Source organism: Arachis ipaensis, chromosome B1 (assembly GCF_059453495.1).
Source record: "Arachis ipaensis isolate K30076 ecotype BB chromosome B1, ASM5945349v1, whole genome shotgun sequence".
NCBI lineage: Eukaryota > Viridiplantae > Streptophyta > Magnoliopsida > Fabales > Fabaceae > Arachis > Arachis ipaensis.
The window spans coordinates 740458-762195 of record NC_142436.1 but is presented as its reverse complement, the minus strand read 5'-3'; the positions used below and the strand labels follow the sequence as shown (position 1 = coordinate 762195).

General features: G+C 34.9%; 2 protein-coding genes across 7 annotated transcripts; both read right to left on the bottom strand.

The window, feature by feature from the left end:
* Nucleotides 1–443: 443 nt before the first annotated feature.
* LOC107625161 (protein RRC1) lies at nucleotides 444–9479 on the bottom strand. 6 transcript variants are annotated; one of them, XM_088500746.1, is made up of 20 exons: nucleotides 9275–9460; nucleotides 8983–9061; nucleotides 8307–8405; nucleotides 8073–8208; nucleotides 7853–7898; nucleotides 5508–5687; nucleotides 5366–5426; nucleotides 5121–5273; nucleotides 4692–4808; nucleotides 4441–4606; nucleotides 4087–4199; nucleotides 3771–3845; nucleotides 3458–3679; nucleotides 3251–3309; nucleotides 2990–3074; nucleotides 2756–2893; nucleotides 2412–2636; nucleotides 1525–2324; nucleotides 1204–1370; nucleotides 444–982 (listed from the first exon to the last, which is right to left on the bottom strand). In XM_088500746.1, coding segments are annotated over exons 6-20 (2673 nt in total). In that variant the 5' UTR covers nucleotides 5510–5687; nucleotides 7853–7898; nucleotides 8073–8208; nucleotides 8307–8405; nucleotides 8983–9061; nucleotides 9275–9460; the 3' UTR covers nucleotides 444–692. The 6 variants fall into 6 exon arrangements, with proteins under 6 accessions (XP_088356872.1, XP_088356871.1, XP_088356868.1 ...); XM_088500745.1 differs by having other exon boundaries at nucleotides 8983–9092; nucleotides 9275–9417; XM_088500742.1 differs by lacking the exon at nucleotides 5508–5687 and having other exon boundaries at nucleotides 8983–9092; nucleotides 9275–9479.
* Nucleotides 9480–16677: 7198 nt separating this feature from the next.
* On the bottom strand, nucleotides 16678–20156 carry LOC107625888 (putative calcium-binding protein CML21). The gene is made up of 6 exons (XM_088500741.1): nucleotides 19899–20156; nucleotides 19106–19353; nucleotides 18534–18736; nucleotides 17993–18161; nucleotides 17407–17527; nucleotides 16678–17041 (listed from the first exon to the last, which is right to left on the bottom strand). The coding sequence occupies exons 2-5, from the start codon at nucleotides 19296–19298 to the stop codon at nucleotides 17424–17426; spliced, it is 669 nt and encodes a 222-aa protein (XP_088356867.1). The 5' UTR covers nucleotides 19299–19353; nucleotides 19899–20156; the 3' UTR covers nucleotides 16678–17041; nucleotides 17407–17423.
* Nucleotides 20157–21738: the final 1582 nt, after the last annotated feature.

Genomic DNA, 21738 nt, shown 5'->3' with positions numbered 1-21738 from the left:
TTGTTAATAAATGTAACAGTTTTCTCATGTTTTTCACTAATAATGGATGTATAACATCACAAATTTCATTATGTTGATAGTATTATGTAAAATCTTTGTATTGTTCCAGGCTTATGCCTTTGATTATTAATTAAAAATGGAACTCTCGGTCCAAGAAGAAATTGTGAGCGAGTTCAGCATAATTGTTCTAAAAAAGCATGCAATAATTTCTTATTACGTGCTACTCGTCCATAAAACTGGATTACTAATTAGTTGACAAATGTTACCCAATTGGCCAACTCTTTGTTAAAACCAACAAAATCCACTAACATCTATGTTATCAGAAGTTCATCTTTTTAGCTGTGACCCGTTTATCCTTTAATAATTCAACAACCAGAAACAAAAATACACCATTGGAAAATTTCAGCCAAATTACTCTCTTTGATCTAAAGTACATGCAATGCTAGGGCAACATTAATTCATTGACAAAATTAAGATTTCAAATCTTGAAATTACATCTTAGCATAAATTATGAATGTTTCATGAGCCAGATTCTATTCAACATTTTCAAAGGTAGTAGTCTATATAGTAACACAATTTCCTTGCAGACACTTCATTCCTATTTCCCATATCACATTTGCCAAAATCTCCCTATGATGGCAAAAGCCAACTTCAGGCGACAGATCTCTGCTAATAGAGAACCTGAAATGTTCTTATTTGGTCCGTCTTCTCCGGTCCCGGTCCCTATCTCTGTCCCTGCTCCTTTCCCTGTCATGATCATCCCTCTCTCGGCTTCCACTCTTTTCGCGGTGCCGGTCCCTTCCTTTATCACTGTCGAAATCATGACTTCTATCTCTTTGCCTGTCTCTTTCCCTATCAAAATCATGTTCTCTATCTCTATCTCGACTTGATAATCTTTGATGTGGACTATGGCTTGGACTCGGGCTGCGGTGCCGTTTCCTTGAGACATCGTGCCTATCCCTCCTCTCCGAAGACGTTCGTCCTGTAATTATAAAATAACATTATTCGCCCTCTAAGAATTAATGGTGTGCTTGGCATTGGCGAAAATTGCGAGGCTTGTTTCCAGGTGTTGTTTACGAAGAATAAAGACAGGAACGGAGGATCAAATACAAAATTATGATTGGAAAATTTGAAAATTTTGTCATTAAAACTGAAAACAAGAAATTAAAAACTTAGGGTTTCCCTGAAATAGAAAGAACTTACTATTGCCTTGACCATCTTCGCCAGAATCTGATAAACCGTACTCTGATTGCAGCCGTTTCCGGTGTGCTTCAACTTTCTTCTCAATTTCCTCCAAATTTTTAATTCCCCTCTCTTCAAGAGACTCCCGATATTCAATTAGAGCAACCTCCAAGCGTCGTAACTTTTGTCTGTATAACAATGGAAAAGGTAAGCTCCATAAGCATCTAGAAAACAAAAAAAATAAAAAGATAACATTTTACTGAGATTCTGAATAGCTTTAGAGGGAAAGTGAATTCACAAAAATAATGACATGGAATAAGGGAAGAACAAAAAGGTCGCAACCTCTGCTCTTCATTCATTCCACTGTCAGTGTGAGCTGAAAAACTTGTATCTGCAGCAGACTCGTGTTCATCAGCTTTACTAAGACCGTCTCCAACATTCTCGCTACCAGAAGACGAGTAGCTTAGCCCAAGATTCTTTCCATCCCTCCTATGCTCATCATCACTCTCATCATCCTCTCGAGCCCATTTAGAGGCAGGCAAAACTGGATCATTCTTCTCCTTTTTTGTAAAGGCTTTAAGTTCAGGCTGTGGAATAGAAAGGGTTGATGCTAAAGGTGAAGACCCTTTGCCTTGTGAAGGCAAATCTTCATCCGAATAGTGGTTCCATCCAGATAATCCTGCTGGTTCAGGCTCAGCACTCGTATCCCGCCGAGTACTTGTATACTTCCCTGCATTTGCTTGGTTTTGAGCATATTTCAATTCGTCATCCAGTTCATAACCCCTTTGCTTTTCTGCCTCTTCAAGACTTAGCAACCGTGCAACCATCATTTCTCTGCCACCAACAAGTGACAATCCATTGTGTCGGCACCGTCTTTCCAGCTCGGCAAGAGGCAAACTCATTAGCTCCCTTGTTGCAGCTCCTCGGCCCATTGCCAATGCAGCATCTTGGTTGGCCTTGCCGCCAACCATATCTTCGGAAGTGGCCTTCTGTTCGATCTCAGGAGCATCACCACATATGGAATGGAAGGGTATAACACCGGAGTTCCCAGGTCGAAGAAAAGTGGCTCTTAAGCCATTCACATAAGCATCTGAAAAGAGGAACCAATCGGCCCACACTTGCAAAACTTTCAGTACTCGTTCCTGGAAATATTTCAGGCAAAGGTCAGAAACAAAACAAGAAAGAATAGTAAGAAATTATATAAAGGCAGTCATGATTGATCAGCTTACTTTAAGTGCTTCAGCAGTAATGCGCCCCATTATGCTACGATACAAGTCATTAAAACTCTCCATTACGTCAGGTAATGTTGCTTCAAACTTGGTGCGATATGCTGATGCGTTTCTTACAGGAGCACTACTATTGTGAAGAATATCAGATACAAGCATGAGCCTTGCAATTTTAGTTGGAATGGGGGTTTCTTTAAGCGTCAATGATTCTGTTAAAACTTCAACAATCTGCATGTTAAGAAAAGATTAGATTGCTACCACTATAAAATACAGATAATATGCAAAATTTAAATATTAAATGATAGCACGCGAACTCATCAAGGAAAGAAAACTCCAGTCATTTTTACCTCGCCAGCTGCATCGGCATTATCCAAAGAAAACCCCATGGCCTCTTTTATCTGGCTCCTCTCTAATGTTAAAGCCCGCAGCATATCCTCAAACTCGTCCCTCTGTGCATCAGTCAGTGTTCTTTCAGGCTCTACACGCTGCAAAATATAAACAAATGGAAATGAAATGAGTAAATCAGGAGAATGTTGAGAAACTGTATTCATCCTGATTGAAAATACAATTATAAAGAGTACCCTGCTTCTTCCTCCTGCATGTGTTGGACCAGACTCCTTCTCATGTTCTGGACTTTTTGCTGTTGGTAATGAGGGGGGTATCCATCTGGCAAAAAAAAGGATATATTTGTCAATCTGATGCGCATTATGTGTGATCAATCAGAGACAAATAGAGAAATCAAAGAACCAACCAACACACTTTTCCATTCGTTCCGTTTTCATTTTTGGTAATAAATAACAATAAACCTCGTACTCAAAAAAAGATTAGAATATTTACGGTACCTTCCACTACCCGTTATCATGATAAAAGGTTCAGTCCGCCATCGTTGAAGAGTATCACCCTGTATTGCAGGAAAAATAAACACATTTTCAGTCAACAATTCAAATACATCATACATGAACTCTTCTCTTGGATTCGTTAATCCAAGTTCTAATCAACACATTCATGAAAAGCAAATAGATCCTCACACAAAATCAAAATTGATGTACCTGGGCAAATGAGTAGAGTCTCCAAACATAGTAGGTGTGTTCCTTTGAGCCAAGAACAAACAAGAAGTTGAAAAGAGGATTTCCACGACCCCTCTCCATGATAGCTTGTTCAAAAGCACACCCACCATCCAGAACATATAAAGCCATTGTATCAATTACATGCCTCAGATGTTCATCCTCAGGAGGTGTAACCATTATATCAGGAATATTAGGAGTAAGGACCTATCATCATCAGGAACAACACATGTAATAACTGTTGTATAAGGGGAATTATGGACTAAAAAAAATTATGACTCCGAAACTGATAACTTACCAGTTCAGAGTTCTGATTAGGCACAGAAGTCACAGGTGGACCGCCTGATGGACCAGATAGGATAACAGTACTACCCTGCAAACCAAAGATTATTCTTTATAATTATTACATTGAAAAGATTATACAAAATAAAGATGGTCACTGTTCTAGTGTTTTTTTTTTATCATCACATTAGATACACATAGCAGGCTTTAAGATGAATAGATCAATAAACAATAACCACTTTAATTATTTACTCTATTAGAATTGAATAAGCTACTGAAGGGTTAATGTTCCCTGATTGAATCACGATACAAAAGGAAAACGATAATAATACCTCCTTACTCCTGATGGCCATATGCCCTGGTGGGGGTGCAGGTAGGGCTTGCGATGGGAGCGCAACAGACTTTCCCCACCCAATTTTCAATTCATACTCATAAACCACAACTCCTGCATAAACATTTGTCCAGTTTCGTATTAGATCTTTTTCCAAGCATAAACTCAATAATTATCCATGCAAATAGAAAGTCAGCTCAATAATGTTTTTCTTTAATCTCAAAACTCAAGTAAGATGCAATTGAGGAACAGATTACATAGCATCATGGATGTCGATCTGTTAATAATATTATGAAAAAAAATACAGAGGAAACAAGGGAGCCCTATCATATCTTCCAAATTAAGAGAATCAGACCTTGCATTTCATCCTTTGCAGCCTGTCCATCAGCTCTGTTCATGAAAGCCACAAAGCCACAGTTTCTTTGTCGTCTTCGCTCCTCTTCTGTCCTAGGCCACATTATCTTCACACTGGCAATAGGTCCAAATCTTCCAAAAGTACGGAGCAGAAAATTTTCATCAACCTAGAATTATAGAACAGCCAAGTTGAGATTCGTGTCCTTAATTCTCAAATAACAAGAAGCCCATATACTGAGGAGACAATCAAACCTTGGGTGAGAGGTTTCCAACATACAGATTCGTAGTTTGGGGATCGCCATCATCAAATGATCCAGGAAGTCTTCCACTTGGATCAAAGTCATCAGGTAGTTCGTCAAAGCGACTTGACTGTTGGAAAGGGGAAAACTATCAATAGGAATGTTTCATAAATTCATCAAACAAGCAAATCTAATTACAAGGGATAAACATATACTGACAATTACTTTCACGGAGTAAATTATATAAAGCACAATAGGGCATATTTGTAATGGACAAAAATATGAAAATACAAATACCCAATTACTTTAATATGTTTATGTAGATTTACCCAACATAAATTCACAAATCTACAAGCCATAAGCAAGTCATTTAAATATGGGACAAAATCCAATAACACACAACTCTATTCAGCATGCTGAGCATGATAAAAGTAACACTTACAGTGGAATGTTCTCCGTGGCGCCCATCACGCCAATTTTCACGTTCTTGGTTCCGCCTCTCCCTCATCTCTTGCTCGTGCTTTAGCTCCTCCATGAAATGATCAATGTTCCTCGACTTTCCTTTCTCTTTGTCCTTAGGTTTTTCCTCCTCTTTCTGCAAAGTACAACACAAAAGCATTAGATCTGTATACATGAAAACTCCTTAACAACAAAATCAGAGATCAAAGGTTGAACTGTGATACAGACTTTCCTTTCCGATTCTTTCCCCTTGGTTGCCATTGGAGGTGGTATAAAAGATGGAACATACCTGCAAAGAAAAAGGAATGATGAAATTACATGCTAGTTTACTAGCAATGTTATGACTAAATAGAAGTGTCAGACATATTACATTCATCATTTTCAAATAGTCCTTCGAACTTGGTTCTTTAAACATACAGCTAATTTGAAGCCTCAGGAATTGCGACTGGGGTAATCCAGCAAAATCCTCCAGAAGGCCACTAAGTTCCATCTCAACTACTAATCACAGTCAAAAAGCACAACTCCTCCACCTACCAAACTGGGCAAAGCACTACCCCGACAACACACACAAACACACAATAAACAAGAAATGGAAACATTTGCCCAGTATCAAATAATGAAGCAAGAACTTATTATTCTTTACTTAACTGGTTGCTTGTATTGTAAAATTTATCCAATATGACAATAGGTAATTAAATACATCGAGCATCATTGACTTTGGATCAAATAAATTGTATCCTAAGCATCATGCCATGTAGAACACTCTCTACTGGACTACCACTCAAATGCTAATATGAAAAGTCTCATGAAGCACTGAACCAAGAAAGTTGACAGCCAAATACAAAACAACTCCATACAGAAATCTAACGAATTATTTTAACAAAAGAATAACTTCATTAAGACAGATAGATTGAAAAGAGATGGGATGGTAAGGAATCCTCCTCAACACAGAACAAGAGAAAACAATAAAAGAGAAAATCGAAGATTACTATTGGCCAATCTCTCAGCATATATGCCAAGGAACCAAATTAAAGGGTTTGTGCTCCAAATCAACCAATGTCCACCTAAAGTTCTTTTAGGTCCTCATAGAAGTTCTTGGATTAACCCACTAACTTTTCTATCCCATTGTAAATTCTATATTTCAACACGAGCTACATTTATATTCACAACCTCACAACACATTTTCCTATGAAGGTTCACATATGGATTAATCAAGCTTCTGAGGATAGGATATAAACTTCGTCCTCTTCCAATATAATTATGTAAACCCACCTTCCCTTTCGCTCTCTATTCTCCAGAACTCTGGCATTTTTCTTCCCACTATAGGTGTTGATATTCTAACCTCCATAAACATTCCCACTCAAAATATGCACATGACACACACAAAATGACACAATGTAAGGTTGAAAAAATCCATCTATAACCAAATTCACAATTTGGTATTCTAAGTATAACAGATCTGGATCATCAAGTGCGAATGAAATTTAAAAATGCACACCATAGGTATCGGTCAAACCTACTCCATTTGTTAGTCTTATTTAAACCGCAATCATAGAAATATAAACATAGTTAAGGAAGAATTTATACTTGTCCATCTCTGCAAATAAATATAATTGCCTATTTTTCTCACTAGGAGAGTAACTTGACATAGGAGTTTACAGAAAAGGATTAATGGCGTCTCAAATGTCCCAACAAACAGCATTCCTAACAATGATACACATTTACAGTAGAAGAAAACAAATAAATAGTATAAATATGATATAAATATGCACTAGAAGATTAGATTATCTAAAACCTATGATACAACCATAATGAAACAACACGACTAATGCTTATGATGAGGTATATCAACCTGTAAACTTAGACAGGAAAGATACATTAGAGGTTTCCATTGCTCATATGCCACTTTTTTACTCTTCATTCTGTTACATGCAAAGGATACCTCAATGTGGAAGGTCAGAAACGTTGTTTACATTTTCTTTTGTTTCTAATTCATAGTATCAAGGAAGCTAGAAGCCAAAAAAGATCAACCATTTCATAAACCCGATTTCTATAACAAGCATGAAAATGACTTGGCTAAATTTCAAAGGCAATCATTTACCTATCATGCCAAAAATCAAATGTCCATAAAGCGATGCAATACAAGAATATTGATTTGTTATGCACTGAGAATGATACATATTTAATAAGTTGACTTTCAACAATTGCAAATGCACCAACTCACATTGTATAACAAATTTCCATCAGCAATTTAAAATTTCTTCATAATTAAAAGAATATATAATTCTCAGTCCTTGCAAACAACTATAATATCTACAGTAGCAACAATTAACAATCATCCACAACAAGCTTTAGCTTATGATTTATACAATGCATGATCTTCAAAAGCAATGTTAAGGGATATCAGTCACCAAGTTTTTATCTATGTAAACTGAACATACCACAAATTAAAGATGGAAAAAAACTACATCTTTTTCATATACATGAGCAGATGAGTGATACCACAATTACACAAATTTTGTTCCCATTATTTAAATTATATCATTAGATGTACTGCTATTCATAAAACTAAATTACAGTATTCATTCTATTATTCAACAGCTACAACCCTAACAAAAGTATGCTATACCTGAAGACAATGACATGTGATTTTTCTAATTATGATGCCTGATTAAAAGAGCACATAAACATTGTTAATCAAAAGCATTTATTTACCTACTTCCCTTCTTTGGACCAGAAACCCCATCTTTGGACTTTTCACCTGCCATCCGCGAATGAATAAGAAAGGTCCGTATTTTTATTAAATTTATTATACAAAATAATAGCAAAAACTATGTATTTATCCACAACAGGAATAACATTATATAATCAAGACTTCCAAGAGATAAAGCAGAAGAATATATTGAATGCTAGGAAGTATAGAATTCATACTAACCCTCAGTATCATCCTTCAATTTATCATTGGGATTAATTGTTCCTCCTCGTACAAAAGCCTTTGACCCAGGAGTGGTATCACCTTGAAATGACTCTACAAATTCGGCATACAAACGAGCAGTCTCATCTTCAGCTCTCTGCAGGAGACAATACCCATTATGATCATTAGCAAATGTCCTTACTTAAAATTATAACAAGAAGTAACTACTAACTACAATGGATAGATCAACCCTACCTTCTTCTTTGCCTCCTCCTCTTCTCTGTGCTTCTGGAATGGTGTCTTTTTCCGTGTGATGGAGAAGGAACTCATCCTCACATTAGCAAGAGAAGAAGCCTGCCCAAAAATTTAACATGTTACAATGACCTTAAGTCAGAAATAGCTCCCAACCTTTTTCAACCCATCATTTTCCCTTCTCAAGTCGAATTTCTTATCATTTACAAACTCAATTTGGTCCTCAAAAACAAATACTACAACAAATCCAATTGCAATTTCTAAACCCCATTCAGGCAATGCAGGACAAAAAAAAGTGATAAAAATGCAGTTGCCACTTTCTCAACTCAGCCACCAAATACAAGTGACATCTTTAAAACCCCACCTCATGAATAATAATTTTAACAAATTAAAGCACCAAATCTTAACAAAAGGACATTCTTCTGAACTTAGCTATGCACCACTACCTAATGCTATTAAGAAAGAAACACAACAACATTGACAGAACATAAATATATTTAAGCAAACATAAATTGGCTACTCAATTAAGGGCACGTTTGGGGTCACATATAATCGCTTTCAATTCAGAAAAAGAAAAAAAAAATCGATTATAAGCTATTTTAAACAGAATTAAAAGCTAATCCGAAAATAAGCAAATCCAAAACACAAACTTTAATGTGCACATGAGAAAAATCCGGACCTCAGCGAAATCAGCTACACACTTGAATGAGTGAGTGATTGAGCACTGAAATCAGCAACAACTTGAATCCGAACAGAGGCTGAAGAAGAACGAATGTGATGAGCACTTCACTGAACGCACGAAAACAAAATCAATCTCATTATCGCATTCTTATTGTAATAATTGTTAAAATCATATTAATCGCAATTATTTATTGAGAAAGCATTAATAAAAGGGTTTTTTTTATATATAATCGATTCAGAAATCGGTTGTTTGAAAGAGGGAAAGAGAAAATTTAAAAAAAAAAGCTCACCTTTTCTTCTGGGTTTGGTTTGGGTTGGGTTTTGATGTTTGTTGAAAGTGGTGAACGGAGAGAGAGAGAGAGAGAGAGAGAGAGAGAGAGAGAGAGATGCGCAGTAAAGTAGCTTAGAAGAAGAGGAAGAAGAAGTAAGGCAAAGGGCACACAGCATAGGGTAATGTTTTTTTTTTTTCTTTTTTTTTTTTGGGTTTTTGGTGATGATAGCATAGGGCAATGTTAAATGTGATTATAGGAATATTCATTTTTTTTTGTTTTTTTTGTTTTTTTTTTACCAAAGATACGAGACTTGAACCCGCAACTTCTTAATTGAGTATGAAGAGACTATGTCATTTGAGCTATTACTCATTGGCTTGTTTTCCTTTTTCTCTCCTTATTAAAGAATTGGGTTGGATATAAATAATACAATTATGCTAAGTATATATCAAAAGAGAAATTATTGGGCAGGAATTTTTTATATTTTTTTTTATTATTTGGTTAGTAATTTAGTATAAGTGTTTATTTGGACGCTATTAAATTAATGAAAAAAAAAATTAATAAAAAGTTTTTTTTAGCGTATATAGTAAATTTTTAATAATAAAAGTAAAAATACTAGAAAAATATAAAAAAAACATCTTTTTTTTAAAATTACAATTTATATATTTTTTTAAAAAGATATTTTTTACATAATAAATCAACAAAAAAGTACTTTTATTTTATTTTATCTAAATATAATTGATAGATAAAAATATATTTTTACATGAGATATCTAAACATAAAATCATTTTTACTTTTGTAAAAGATCTTTCAAAAAAAGATCATTAAAAAAATATCTTTTTTAAAAATAGCGTCCAAACAAGTCCTAAATATTAAATTATTTTTAACAAATAAATTTTATTAATTTATATGTGTAAATTCTAAAAAAAATGTGAGTACAAATTGTATTGATTCATATATACAAAATTCTGATAAATATAATTATAAACTATATATTTTTTGTGTACAAAACATTTATAAAATTGGTACAAATTATTGGTGGCTAAATACTGATTAAAAATAATAATATTTACTGTTCATGTAGTATTTGTTCATATAAAAAATTAACTAGTGTATAGAAAATTAGCAATACATATTTAGTATTTTATAAAAAATTTGAATTATTTTACTATGATAATTTGATTATTCTATTATAACAAATTTGATCATTCTAATGACTTATTATTTAGTTAAAAAAGTATGTGAACCAATATATATACACACACAAAAATATAGTTATTAATTTTTTGTATATACATAATATTAAAATATTTTATATGCACATAAATTAGTGATTAAATTAGTTATTATATATTTATGTATAAATATTATTTAATTTATTTTTAATACATATTGTATAATTTATATTTTCTAAGAATAATTGATTTAATGATTATATTCTGTTTACACCCACTTTAGTTGTTTTGTAAATCATATTAGTGTTACTTGATTGATTATCAATTTATCATCAAGTAAATTTTTGTCATACCAACTAGGTTTTAATAATTAAGTACATAGGTTTTGATATGGTTATTCGTCAAGAAATGGTTTGAAATAAGTTATATTGAGAGTTTATTTTGAAAAATTAATAGTATATAATAACTAAAAAAATGCATATTTTGATGCGTATACACTCTTAAAACTTATTTTTATGCGCCAGAATATTTTTTTTTGGTGACTAAACAAGGAAAGAAACAAAGCAAAAACTATTCTAAATCCGAGCGGATGATTCGTTGGAGATCAACACTAGGCTCAGACCAAATAACATGATTAGAGTTACTCTTGGCACCATATTTAGCCATCCAATCCGCAGCTCTATTTGCTTCTCGGGACACCCATTCAACGTGAACAAGCCAAGGACGAGATAAAAGCTCCTGAATCTTGTGAACCAAATCTGTTACTTCAGATGGATACCCACTTGTAAGCTCATGCATGATGGGCAGAATGTCAAGGCAATCTGTTTCACATATAATATCCCTCAAACCGCAATCCCAAGCTAAAACCAGCCCCCTCCAAGCAGCAAATAATTCACATCTGATTATAGACCAAGGGGGAATGCTTCCAGAGCAGCCCGAGATCCAATCTCCCTTAGAATCTCTAATAATACACCCAAATCCCGCTAAATTTGAATCCATATACAAGCTTGCATCACAATTAACTTTAAAACTATTGCCTACCGGTGGTTCCCAACACAGGCAATTTCGGAGAGACCTAAAGGCATTGCTTCGATTCCTGTAAACCTGTAAGTCCTTGGCGGTAATTCTGGCCAAGGCAACAACCTTATGGTCTGTCCAAGGGTTGTCAGTGTTGAATATGTCATTGCACCTATGTCTCCATACCCACCAAAGCCCTGCACCAAAGGACGCCTCATTGTTAGCCAAGGCCTTCCGAAACCACTCTTCAAGAGCAGTACCAGCCGTCGAGTCCAGGATACTAGGATCCAACATATACCAGATTGCCTTTGATCGTTCACAGTCTCTAAGGCAATGCTCCATAGTCTCCTGCGCCTTGTTACATCTCTTACACATATCTGAAGAAGCTAAATGCCGCTTGAATCGAAAGGTCTCAGTTGGTAGAGCATCATGTAAGCTAAGCCACATAGTAAATTTGAACTTCTCTGGAATGTTTGTGTTCCACAACCAGTTCCAATTACTGTTAGCATTCCAATTTAATGTTTTCTTTAATAACCATCTGTAACCCTCCCTTGCACTATACTTTTTTGTTGCTGCAGGCCACCACTCCCACTGTGGCTCCAACTCAGTCAAACTAGGATATCTCAGACCACAAATAAACTGCTTAATCTCATGCGGAATAGGCGTGGTAAGACTATCAACCTCCCAAGACACCCCTTTCCACAAGTCAGCCACCATGAAATCTGATTCAGAAATATGTACATAAGGAACAAGGTTGCAAAGCTTACCAAAAGGAGTCCACTCATCATACCAAACTGATTTGTGGACATCTCAAATATTCCAATGAAGCCCTTCCTTGAGATGCTCATAGGCACTAACAATGTTCTTCCAGGTAGCCGATGAAGAATTTCTACTGTTTCCGTTCATACCAGATTGATTCCTGAGATATTTATGCTTCAGAACCTGCACCCATAACTTCTCACTATTATTTAGACAATCCCATACTAACTTTCCCAGAAGCGCCATGTTAGCACAGGAAGTATCCCTAATACCCAATCCTCCTGCCTTTTTAGGAGTTATGGCGACCTCCCACCTGACCAGAGGCAGCCCTTTTCCAGTCGCTTGACCTTTCCACAAGAATTGTCTCATCAAGGAATCAATTTTATTACATGCATACTTCGGGAGAAGAGAAATTTGCATTTCATAAACTGGGATAGAGGCCATAACCGATTTAACAAGACAAAGCCTCCCTGCCTTATTCAGTAGGCGTCCTTTCCAACTGGAGAGCTTTCTCGAAATTTTTTCAATAATCTCCTGAGCCGTCTTCCTGGAAGCTCTGGCATGACCGATGTTAATTCCCAGGTATTTACCCAAATCATTGCAGAACCGGATGTTAGAGACCCCTGAGAGAACCTCTTTTCTCCTCTCCGACACCCTCTTGGAACACTGGGCCTTTGACTTATGAAGATTTACCTTTAAACCTGACGCTCTAGAAAACAAGTCCAAACAATGCATGACCTCTATTACTTGAGCTTTTGATGCCTTACAGAAAAGCAAAAGATCATCTGCAAACATCAAATGAGAGAGTCGTGGTCCATTCCTAGAAACCGCAACTGGGTTCCACAAACCTTGGGAAACTCTATGAGAGATAAAGCAGGCAAGCATTTCCATACAGAGTACAAATAGATAAGGAGACATAGGATCTCCTTGCCTCAACCCTCTCTTCGGATTGAAATTTTGGAGCCTGTTCCCATTCCACAAAACTGCCAACGAAGAGGAAGTCACACAATTCAATATAAGATTAATGGTAGCCTTTGGAAACCCAAACCGGACCAAAGTAGCTTCCAGAAAACGCCAGTCTACCCTGTCATAAGCTTTTTCCAAATCAATCTTGAATGCCATGGTCCCTTTTCGAGACTTGGTGTTCCTCATGAAGTGCATAATCTCTTGAGCAATGATAATATTCTCTGTGGTTCCTCTTCCTGGAATGAACCCTCCTTGCAAAGGACCAATGATCTCCGACAGGAAAGGTCTGAACCTGTTAACTAGAACCTTTGTGACAATTTTATAAATTACATTACATAAGCTAATAGGCCGAAACTCCCGTAAGGAAGAGGGAACTTCCACTTTAGGAATTAGAACAATGAGAGTATCGAAAATAGCCGCATTCAATGGCTCACCCTCAAAGGCTCGCTTGACCAGTCTACACACATCGTTGCTAAGAGAGTCCCAGAACTCTTTGTAGAAAATTGCTTGAAATCCATCTGGCCCTGGGGCTTTAAATGAACTCATGGTCATCACAGCTCTTTTAACCTCTTCAGACGTCACTGGTTCCACTAACTTTCGACAAGCCTCAGTACTAAGAGACGGGCAAGGAAAAGGCCCCATAGCGTCCAGGTCAATATCCTCCCTTGTAGAAAAGAGCTTTTGAAAGAAAGAATTTGCCACCAGTTCTAGAGTCGTAGTCTCCGTGGTCCAAGACCCATCCTCCAAAAATAACCCATGAATTTTGTTCCTCTTTCTCCTGATAACTGTCTGCAGATGAAAAAATTTTGTATTTCTGTCTCCACATCTCACCCATTGTTCTCTAGATTTTTGATACCACAACAACTCTTCTTGAAGAAGGACAGCATTCAGTTCCTGATGCAAAACTTGCTCTTTGATCCTAAGCTGTTGATCCTCCTGACTTTCCAGAGTAATCTGAACGTCATTCAAAAGCCTCTCCAACTCCCTTTTCTTAACAAAAATATTGCCAAAAACCTTTTTATTGAAGCTAGTTGCATCTTTTTGAACATCCAACAAACATTTAACTACATCCGGAGCTCCTCTATTCCAAGCTGTATCAACAACATTCCTAAAAAGAGGATGAGTCATCCACGCAGCCTGGAATCTGAACGGACGATGGCCCTTGGTAGCCCTCTTTGCCATCTTGCACCTAGTGAATAATGGGCAATGATCAGAGTGAAGGCGCGCCAGCACCTCAGTATAAGCCTCTGGAAACATTAGTCGCCAGTCCTGGTTGATGACTGCTCTATCAAGCTTCTTGGCCACCTGCACCCCACCTTTCACCTTCCTGTACCAAGTGAATCTTCTCCCAATAGCCCCCATATCAAACAGCCCACAATCCTCCAATGTTTCCGCAAATTGTTCTGCTCTGGCAAGTCTAAATTGCCCCCCTCTAACTTCACTCTGCAACAAAACATCATTAAAGTCCCCTAACACAATCCAAGGTCCGTAGATCATATTAGCAATCCTTGTCAAGTCACCCCACAGTTCTTTACGCCGATGTATATGCGGATTAGCATACACCGCACTGCAGTAACTAGATGTATTGCCCATAGTGATTTCAAAACTGATACATTGATCAACTACATCCAATACTCTCACAGAAATATTTGAATTAGAACATAGAACCCAGATACCCCCACTATGACCATTAGCCTCAACAATACCAACACCCTGGTAACCTAGATTATTCCAAAAAGATTTCATCCTCTCGAAAGCAATATGGGTTTCAAACAGAATGAAAAAAGTAGGATGAAATTTATTCGCTAACTCCTTACTATGAACCCGGGCCAATTTATTAGAGGCACCTCTAATATTCCAAAATAGAAAGCTTAAATCTAAATAATCCATAAAACAATTTGTATTGTAAAAAGGACCAACCTCAGCTGAAGTCTAATTATGCGCCAGAATATGATACTATTATAGTATTCTTCATGTTTTAAATATTTGTGAAATAGAGTTTTGTAACATTTTATTTAGAATTTCGTTCTTTAATTTTGAAAGTCTAATTAAATTGTTGATTGGATCCAATTTCTTACCATGGATGACCGAAATATTTTGTAGAACATTAAACCTATGTACGATTATTAGTATATAAATCAAACAGTTCGACTAAATCCGTTGTAATTTAGAGGGAAAAAAAATACTAGCTGGACTGTAGACAAGTTATTTTTGTAATTAAATTTAATCAATTTTTTGTCTTCTTATGTCTCTTTTTCTTTTTTATCTAAAATTTTTTAATTATCAATCCTTAAATTATTGAACTAATTTGATTAAATTTAATTATCAAAATAAAAGGGGTATTTATGAAATTATAAACAAAAATTTAATATTTAGTCATCTTTATCGAACGAAACTTATCTTGTATGGGTATAATTTTAGTTTTAATTTTTTATAGTCAATTTTGTCAACGTCCAAATCTTTTATGGTAAAAAATGTCTATTTACTCTTAAATTTAAATTAATTAAATGTTATATAATAAATAAACTAGCATATTTTTAGAATTTAAATTTAAAATTCAATTTTTGGCTTTTTAAATTACAGGTTCTAAATTTTGTTACTTTATTTTTTAAGCTCAAATTCCAGTTGGACCCTCTTCAATATTGCTACGAGGGATGGCAATGCTGGGAGCAGTAGTTTATTCCACTTCTTTTTTTTTTTTAGGTTTAATTATTCTGTTGATCCCTATAGTTTTGCGAAATTTTCAATTAGGTCCCTATATTTTTTTCCTTTTAATTGGGTCCCTGTACCAAAATTTTTTTTTCAATTAGGTCTCTATTGACAGTAATTGGCTTAATTTTATAAAGACCCAATTAAAAATAAAAAAATTGGTACAAAGACCCAAATAAAAAAAAAGTGTAGGGAGTCAATTAAAAAAAGTTTTTGGTGCAAGAACTTAAATAAAAAAAAAAGGTACAAAAACCTAATTAAAAATTTCACAAAACTATAAGACCAACAGAATAATTAAACATTTTTTTTATCATCTAACAAGATGCTTCACTAGATTGGACCAAATAAGTTCTAAGTTTTGGTATCATAGAATGGACCTAGTTTACTCTAAAATTTAGTTCAAGATGCGAAGAATATCTTAAATTTATAAACTTTCTAAAAACATTATTCGTAAAACGTAATGTTAGAGAGACAAAAAAAAAATCAGAATTTGTCTTATTTAACATTCATTAATTATTACAACAATTAATAAATATTAAATTAGACAAGTTCAGACTATTTTTGACAAATTTCTTTTGGTTACCAAACATTTCAATTCTTAAAAAAATGTCGGATTTGTAATATTCGGCTAATCACTCTCCCAACTCAAACTTTTTCCATACTCAAACTCAAAAGCACTTGGAAGGGAATGAACTTGCCTACCAATATTGGTACAGCCTCTTCAAATTCAGAATGCAATTCATCAAAGCAAGTAATGACCAATAATAAGAATCATAAAGGAAAAGAAAAAAAACTAACGAAGCAACCAATATAATTAGGTAACAACTCATGTGTAGTTGTTTTTATTTGAATTTGATAGTTGAAAATCGTTAAGATATAATAATTTAATCAAATATGTCAAATTATTTAACGGTTTTTAACTATCAATTCTACATAAACACAACTGTATCTGAGTTTCTACCATATAATTAACATGTCTTCAATATGGCACTCATAGTTCTGCATTTTGTGACTATTTACACAATGAACTTCATCTATGAAAGGTTCATTATGTGTAGCAACTAGCCCTTTATTGCAAGCTAAAACAAGAAAAACCTCCATTCTTTGGAGCTTGAAACACTTTTTCTTTTTACCAACTATTAGTAACAGAAGCAGTGTAAGGCTGCGTTTGTTTGCAAAAACAGGACACTGAGACACAAAATCATGTTTGACAGATAGACATAGATAGAGACAGTGTGTCCAAAGATACTGAATTAGTGTATTTTGTGTCCATCCTGACAGAAAGGACACGAGGACACTAACAAAGGACACAACTTATTTTTCATTATTTTTGTTAATTTTTTATAATTATATTTTTTTATTATTATATTTTTCATCTCAAATTTTTTTAGTGAAAAAAAATATTAGAATAAATTAAATTTTCATAATTTGTTCTAGTTTATCATCAAACAGAATACAAGAACACAAAATTTTGTGTCTTTGTCCATCAGTGTCTTGTCCTGTCCTGTTCTAAAAAACAAACGCAGCCTTAGAGATGACAAGCTTCAGGCCTCTTCATCTTCCTCGTCCTCAATTCCGACCCACCTTGTAAACGCGAAAAGGAACTCCTTGAAGTTCACCATTCCATTTTGATCCCAATCCATTTCTTCTGCAGTATTTTTGTAGATAATATAAATGTTAATTAAAAAAAAAATACAAAGTTAACTTTTTTTAGTTAATAGTGCATAGAAGTTACTGATATGAAGTTATGAGTTTGATCATTGAAATGAAATATTTATATCCAAATATGTATTTCACTGGCCCTCTAAAGGGAAGTTCTTAGATTTTATATGAATGTCCAAAGAGTTTAATTTTGATGCACTGACAGTGTAAAGCGTTTTACACAGTCGTGCAATCACATCCGTTCTTTTGGATGACTATTCAAGCGGTCAATGTAAAAGATGCGGTATTATGTAATTGGATGCACGTGTAAAACTACTTTACACTGACAGTGCATCAAAATTAGATTCATGTCGAAATATGTATAAACCCTTATGCTAGATGCAGTTATAAAGAAAAATATAAGGAAATAAAGTTGAACTCTTGCTAACAAGAATGGGGACAGATAACTGACCAAATCTTTTCATTGCTATTCTTCCAGAAGAACGCTCCCCGCCTTCATTTATCGCTTCAATCATCTCGTTTTTGCTGACATAACCATCCTTGTTCTTGTCCAAAAACACGAACGCATCCACCAAAGTCTCGAATGTGGACTCCAGATTCGGCAACCCAATTCGTGATTTCTAAGGAAGTCATGGAAATTTCTCTTTTGAAAAGATAGCAAGGGAAATTTATAAGAATGGCATACACAAAATCTGTTCATATTATTTTCATCATATGACAAAATTTCTCAAAGCTACCATCACATGTTAATGTCAATGCATGAATGGTTCATTAAGTCCAAACATCTGTAAACAACTTAAACATCAATAAGAGGTTAGAGCACATAAGATTCAAGGAGTAAACATTACTAGTCTACCTTCCACTTTTGAAAGTTTTATGCTGATAAAAGCAAAAACTACACTTAATCTTATTCCAAATTCAAAACTTATAAGAATGTCAAATAGCCTATGGTAAAGAAATTAAGATAGCGCGAGAATTGCGTGCAAGGATACAGTGTGAAGGGCTGCTGGATCGTCTGCGAGAAGGTAGACAAGGCAAAGAAGTACAATGAACTCATTGAACTCCATTCCCATATCCTCATTGATGTCACATGCTTCAAAGAGATCATTCAACTCCTCCTCAGTAAAAGAAATTTCCAGTTTACTGAAACTTTTTTTCAACTCTTCTCGGTCTATTACGCCATTCGAATCCTCATCTATGAGCAAAGCAAAAAACACACATCTATTAGCAGTTATAAGTTTATTTACAAATAAATATGAATATGTCAATTGTTGTTAGCATGCAGAAACCATACAAATTTTACTCCAATCAGAAAAATAAAAAACTAGCTAAGAGTTTCAGAATAGGTTAGATCCAATTGAAATTCGAATAAATATCGAAAATTCCTAATGTATGATTAGCTACATCAAGTAAACCAACATCGAGTCGGTCTAATACCCCGAGCTGGATTAGTTGATCCGAATGCCGGGTAGAAAACTTAACAAAAAAAATGTACAACAATAGAATTCTGAGAAGACAGTGACCATAAATTTAGCAAAAGCATAAATTTGAAATAGAAACCTACCAAACTGCTCAAATATGGCTTTGCATTTTCTAAAGCTTTGATCAATTTTTGGGAATTTCAAGATTATAGTGTTGAACGATTTCACCGAACATCCTTTAGATTCCCTCTTTTGCAATGCTTCAACCATTTTAGCCTCAATTTTGGTTTCCGGAATCCAACCAACGGATTCAGCCCTTCCAACTGCACCTCCCATTGAAAATTCAATAAACCCAAGTAGGATTCAGAATCCTCTGCTATCTTCCAAGCAACTGTTTCAAAAATTTAGAAAACAAAAAAAAATTCAAATATTCATTTTGCCATCACACAAAGATATGAAATTCACCCAAATCAAAATCATTAATTTTCACTTAATATGTCACTAATTGCATGTCTCTCTAAATACATTTCATCATTGTTTTGTTCATCTCATAATTATTTGCACACAACTTCAAATGCAAATCCCTTTGCCCTAAGCATTTCCATTTTCAGCAAAACTTGGTAGATTCTTCCAAGAATGGATCAAAAATGCACAATGCAAACTTAGCTAAAGATTATGATGGTGAAAAGATATAATTAACCTATACATGCAAGTAAAGATCAATTCAACTTCCAATCTCATAACCTAATTGTAAAGAAGAAGAACATGGAGGAGGGCATTGTACAGAAGAACCAATACAACTATTCAAAGGAACATAAATCTAATTAACTAATTAATTAAACAAGATTAAGAAAGTTAATTAACTTAACAAAATGGATATAAAAAAACAAAATCTTTGAAATTGAAGAGAATACAAACATTATGCAACATGCATACCTTATGATAAGGAGCAAGAGTTTTCTCCCAAGCTCCTTAAAGTCAAACCTGTGAACCTGAAAAATGTAATGATGATAAACAACAACAATAAATGGAATTGCAAAGAAGGTGGTGGTGTTGTTGAAACAAGATGTTGTTAATCCAAGGTTGGATTTGGATTTAGATATTAGTAAAAAGAAAAAAAAAACAGTGTGTTATGAGAGAGGGTTCCTTGTTTCAATGTTGTCAAGTGTGTGAAGCTATGTTTGTGCTGCTCCCACCACGTACTGTGGATCTAACCGCATCTATTGCTACATTTTTCAATTATTTTATTCATCAAATTAAGCCACTTACTCACATTTTCTTAGATCATGTACTATATTATATTTTTTTTTGTTATCCACGCCCGGATCTGAGCTCTTTTTAAGGGTTTGTCGTGGGCTAAGTGGTTGTTGTATGCACAAGGCGGGAATCAAGCTCCGACACTTGCTTAAGCGGACTAGTCAGCTAACCATTAGACCAACCCAACTTGGTTATATACTATATTATATAATAATATCCTATAGATTGATTGACTGATTAAGTAAGTAATGTTTAGGAAAAGTTTTGGTTTGTTTTATCTTTGAGTAATACCTCAAATAGGTCCCTAAAAAATTTACGGTCGGACAGATTTGTCCCCAACAAAATTTAACTAAAATTTTGACCCTGACGTTTTTAGTTATACACCAGATACGTCCCCATGACAGTTTGACCAGATCAGGACGTCCTACGTGGAGGATAACGGGCTGATGTGTCAGGTTAACTGCCACGTGTCACCTCCAGGACAATTTAGTCCCCATCCAAGCTGGACAAAACGACGTCGTATTGGATCATGAGGCGAACGACGTCGTTTTGTGGAGGACAAATTCGTCCCCACCATGGAAGGTAGAGTTGCGAAACGGCAACATTTTAAATGGGGGACCTATCTGCATGATGATTATGCTTCTATAGGGAGCTTTTTGTTTGATAACCTAATGTTTGGGGACCTATCTGACCTATAATTGGTGACATTACCGTCAAATATATTCATTGTCCTTTTTTGGTTTCATTGAAAACACAGGCTGATGTATCTGGACCTGGTAGCTTGCAAAATTCTAATCCTCCCTCTCATGATACTCAAATTAAAGATTATTCTTCACATGTCACAAAAAAATGTCTCAGACAATCTCAAAGTATGCTAATTTTGAATGACTTAATGTGTATGTTAAAATTTGTATGAAACATCCTCATAATAATTTTGTTAATTCCTGACTCAGCAACCTTTTAGACGTCCAAAGCAAACAGTAATCAAGGCCAAGGTTCAGAAGAGTGCCATGGCAGCTACAACCAGTGGCAAAGCATTTAGATTGTTGAAATTTATTCTAACACCGGAATTGAAGCAGTCTACGAAAAAATGATGCTTTTAAGGATTCCAACACCATATTTTATTATATTGGATGAAATAGAGCTTTTGTTGTTTGAGTTGGTTTGGTTTAGTCTATATTGAAGGAAATAAATATTCTTTTATGAGATTTGGTTTATGTTGCTACTGAACTTAGCTACTTGTGTGGTTATAATATTTTGATTATCAGTTATGTAATTATTTTGATAAATGGATGAAATTAACCAAAAGCAATGTGTTTCTTTTATACTATTTCACCACAATTGATTTCATGCATATCCATCTAAATATAATGAGACATTTCAATTTAACAATTTGATAATCAATACAGATTAAAATTTGCCTAAACAGTCACCACATACATATAAAACACAACTACAACTACTAATTCCCCCAATTATTATACCCTTAAACAAAGCAAAAATGGTATGCTTCTTCACA

Bases quoted from the DNA above. Each gene is read 5' to 3' on its own strand.
- LOC107625161 (XM_088500742.1), bottom strand. From the start codon at position 8,381: ATGAGTTCCTTCTCCATCACACGGAAAAAGACACCATTCCAGAAGCAC. The intron at 4,607-4,691 runs GTTTGATTGTCT...CTATAATTCTAG, and splicing joins TTGGAAACCTCTCACCCAAG to GTTGATGAAAATTTTCTGCT. The intron at 3,075-3,250 runs GTACCGTAAATA...TTTTTTTGCCAG, and splicing joins ATGATAACGGGTAGTGGAAG to ATGGATACCCCCCTCATTAC.
- LOC107625888 (XM_088500741.1), bottom strand. From the start codon at position 19,298: ATGGGAGGTGCAGTTGGAAGGGCTGAATCCGTTGGTTGGATTCCGGAA. The intron at 18,737-19,105 runs GTAGGTTTCTAT...CTTTGCTCATAG, and splicing joins AGCCATATTTGAGCAGTTTG to ATGAGGATTCGAATGGCGTA. The intron at 17,528-17,992 runs GTCAGTTATCTG...AAAATACTGCAG, and splicing joins AATAGCAATGAAAAGATTTG to AAGAAATGGATTGGGATCAA.